Source organism: Dryas octopetala, chromosome 2 (genome assembly GCF_963921425.1).
Source record: "Dryas octopetala chromosome 2, drDryOcto1.1, whole genome shotgun sequence".
Classification (NCBI taxonomy): Eukaryota; Viridiplantae; Streptophyta; class Magnoliopsida; order Rosales; family Rosaceae; genus Dryas; species Dryas octopetala.
The window spans coordinates 21,811,290-21,815,489 of record NC_141367.1 but is presented as its reverse complement, the minus strand read 5'-3'; the positions used below and the strand labels follow the sequence as shown (position 1 = coordinate 21,815,489).

General features: G+C 37.7%; 1 protein-coding gene across 1 annotated transcript; it reads right to left on the bottom strand.

The window, feature by feature from the left end:
- LOC147294107 (sugar transport protein 13-like) lies at nt 1-3,885 on the bottom strand. The gene is made up of 5 exons (XM_086231492.1): nt 3,669-3,885; nt 2,322-2,644; nt 1,490-1,614; nt 1,034-1,325; nt 1-755 (listed from the first exon to the last, which is right to left on the bottom strand). The coding sequence occupies exons 1-5, from the start codon at nt 3,796-3,798 to the stop codon at nt 102-104; spliced, it is 1,524 nt and encodes a 507-aa protein (XP_086087618.1). The 5' UTR covers nt 3,799-3,885; the 3' UTR covers nt 1-101.
- Between the last annotated feature and the right edge of the window lie 315 nt (nt 3,886-4,200).

The following is a 4,200-nucleotide window of genomic DNA, read 5'->3' as shown; positions in this document are numbered from 1 at the left end:
AAAAGTTCAACACATGTTACACTTGAGAGCTCTAACATATAGTGAATGGCATTAGTTAATAATTTGCAGATCAATTTATCTTCCAATCATCAGTGTCAGTATTATTTAACTCCACCATCATCCTCATAGCCATCCATAAATCTCTTCCAAAACCAATGGTGCTTCCACACTCTCTCTGTCATTTCTTCAATAGGAACATTTTTGGTCTCGGGGATTAGAAACAGCACAAAGAGTGACATGGCCAAGACCCAAGCAGAGAAGAACAAGAAGATGGCATATTTCATACTACAAAGCATCAAGAGGAAGACTTGTCCTATCAGAAAACAGCAGAGCATGTTGAAAAAAACCGTCACACTCTGCCCAGCTGAGCGGGTCTCCAATGGAAATGTCTCGCTAGGGATTAGCCACCCAAGAGGTCCCCAAGACCAAGCAAAGGCGGCGACGAAAGTGCACACCATGAACACAACCAAGATTGCCAAACCATTAGATAGATTACTAGAGTGGTCCTTAACCTTGATGGCTAGCACTATTGCAATGACTAATTGAGACAGTAACATTTGGACGCCGGCTTCTAATAAGAGCATGCGACGACCAAGTTTGTCAACCACGAAGATAGATGCAACAGTGGCGAGGAGATTGACAGCTCCTGTTATAACAGCAGCATAAAGGGAAGCATTGTTGCCAAAACCCATTGTCGCGAATAAAACAGGAGCATAGAACATTATTGCATTAATGCCTGTGAATTGTTGGAAGATCTGTAACAAACATTAGCAAACAATATCAACAAAAATGGTACACTAGGTACTATGAATTAAACTATTTGTATCATCTCGACTGACCATCATGTTTATCATCTCTAATAGAGATGAAACCTATCCATGTGAATCTCACTTGTTGTGTGTTGGGACGATGGTCAGCTGACATGGTACAAATATCATTAATTACTCCTCGTACTCCTAGTACTATTTTTTCAAGTTACTACCCAATGTACGTACTGAAATGAGGTTGATGAGGTAGAGAGACAAAAACTGACCTGCATTGCTATTGCAATGACCAGTTGAGGCCGATTTCTACGCTTAAGGAGATTTCTAAAGGGGTGCTTTACTTCTTTGGCTACGCGAGTTGCCTCAACTAGCTCCAAGAATTCTGCTTCAATGTTATCAGTGCCCCTAATCTTTCGAAGCACTGCTTTTCCTTCCTCCAATTTACCGCGTTGTATCAAACTGTTAGGAGTGTCTACCACAATGAGGGACCCCAAGGTTAGCATAAATGCAGGAACACCTGCTAGACCCAATGATAGCCTCCAACCCCATCCCCCTTTAATTCTGTGTTGGCAGAGTACATTTTAATTATTAGATAGTTGTTAAGCACAAGAGTTATGCCACAAATATTTCATTTCCATCAAATTAATAATTAGGAGCCTAATTTTATTTGTTGGTATTCTTCATATATGTATTAGTGTTTCAACGAGGGAGAAGTTGGAACATACTTAGCAGCACCATAGTTGACAAGGCTCGCAAAAAGAATTCCAATGGTTACATTAAGCTGGAAGAGTATGTTGAGTCCTCCACGAATTCTTGTGGGTGCAATCTCGGAAAGGAAAAGTGGGACAGCCTGTGAAACATTGAAACTGCTTGGTGAGGAAATTAGGGGCAAATGCATATGGCTTAAAATGCAAGAAAATGGAGACTGCGATTCTCCTATTGGAGAAAACCACGTACTAGACCCCAAAAGTTTTAGTTGCCTCATCCTATAGATGATAAAAGTGCAACCCCACTTTACCGAAACCAAGTGAAAATAAGGAGGGATTGGGGTTATAGGTTTTAAACTCATGACACTAGATCCTAAAAACTTAAGCTGTCAAAAAATGGGCTAAAATTTTCATATCATGTCTCTAATCGCTACTATGTGGGCCATTGGATTTCTCCCCATAGGATGTCTGTGTTGGTAGTGGTGGCGACATCAACTACGAGGAGGTGGTGATATTGGCATGGAACAATGCAGGTGGCAATGATGGTGGTAGTGGTGCGTCATAGTGACGAGCAATAATTGTGACATTTTTCTTAAAATTTCTCAGTTTTAGAATTTTAAAATAATATTTTAAGCCAGCTCTAAAGCGCATTCTAAAGTTTCTCAAACAAAATGCTTTAGGAATATGGGATTTTAAATTGCATCCTAAGCTTCATTTCATTTATTCAAATTTAGGCCATGTCATATTTCTAACAATATACCAATAACAACATTATTCGGTAAGCCTAGCATTATCGGTCAAGAAAATGGAATCTTGTAAAACTTGCAAGATTAAGAAGAAAAAAAAAAACCTGATTAGCAAAACCAATTCCACAGCCAAGAAAGATCCTCCCAATGATGACGACCACAAGGTCTTGAAATGCAGCATTAAGAATTGTACCAACTATAAAGAAAACCCCAGCAATCAACATGGTTATCTTTCTGCCTAGCCTTTTGGTAGTGTATGATGCGAAGAAGGTCGCCACCAGAGCAGCAAGGTACAGCAGTGATGTGAACAACTGCAGGCCTTGATTGTTGTATTTACAATAGTTGCTATTGATCTTCTGTTTCTGTATACTCGAGTACACATCCGGGTAGAACTGTTTCAAGAAACCCGGCATGGATGTCACACCTCCTGCATCATCAAATCAGTAACAAAAGCTACTTTTAGAGATATAACACACACAAATTTTAAAAACTAGCCTTTTCCATTAAACATTTTTAGCTCATTTTTCAAAATTTTAGAAATCTAATCCCGAGTACTGCTGGAATTCCCTTCCATCATTGCTCTAATTCTGTCGAGTCATGCTGGAGGGGGAGAGCTAGAGCACTATCCATGTGTTTAATTTCTAAAACTCTAAAAAATTCGCTAAAAGTTTTAAATCAAAGAAATTTTTCTCTAAGGAATACATTTTAGAGTTAATTACACTTATACCCTCTGAGATTTATTATTTTTTCACATACACCCTCTGGGGTTTCAATAATTACACATACACCCCCTGAGGTTTTAAAACTGTTGCATATAACCCCTTAAATGAGATGAAAAATTATGCAAAATTATGCAAAAAAGCATACTAAGGGGTGAAATGGCCTAATAAGATTACTCAAGCTGTAAGGTCCAACCTCAATACAAATATTTTTTTTTTGTTTATTTATTTTTTTCTCTTGTAGGGAGTCATATACTCATATGCAATTATTTTGAAACCTCAGGGTGTGTATGTGTAATTTTTAAAACTCCAGAGAATATATGTGAAAAGACGATAAATCTCAGAAAGTATAAATGTAATTAACTCTACATTTTATAACATTTGGATGTTGACCGGTTTACTTTTAAGAAATTTGAAAAACTAGACTAACTAGTCATAATTTATTTTATTTAAAGACTTTTGGTTTTTTTATTTTTTATTTTTTAGAATTTAGAAATTGAACACTCAAGGTCCTATCAAATAGTGCTCAGATCGATCCTGTCGAGCAGTGTTTGTACGGATTCGAGCATTTCTCGATAGAAGCAAGAGTACTAGTCGAGAATTAAATTTCTAAAATTTAATAAAAGAAGATTTAGTTTTCAAATTTTCATTTTACATTCCAACTCTGTTACTCTGTATCATAGATAAACTCCACAAGTAAAAACAAAAGCGAGTATTTTCTGAGACACTAACCAGAAATACCGATCTCGTAACCAAACATGAGGCCTCCGGTGGCGGCGAGTACGCATGAAATGATGACAATGGGTGTGATCTTCGCTTCTGCAGGTGATTCTACAGACAAGGAATAACCCTCCTTAGCCATGATTACTAAATTTCAAAGCTCCAAACTGAAAGCAGAGCTTATTATTGATGCAGCTAACTTAGATAATAGCTAGCTTCCTTGTAAGGAGCAAGAGGAAGAGACTTTCTGCAAAATTGCAAATGGGTTTTGTCTTTAAGAGATAAATAGAGGCTTATGTACGGTTTGTGTGTATGGACAAAGAGCTATGCATGTGGTTGTGACCAGAGGTAGGGTCCAGGGGAACAGAGAGAGACAGAGAGAGAGACTGTGTGCATGAAAAACAGATGTCTCCCACCGCTTGGATTTTCTGCTACAAAGGTCAGGTTTTTTTGCTTCATTATCATCATCATCAAATATATAGAAGTGAGTTGTTTAAGCACTGGTCTTACATGTACAAGTTACAAGTAGTCTAATTTTATGTGG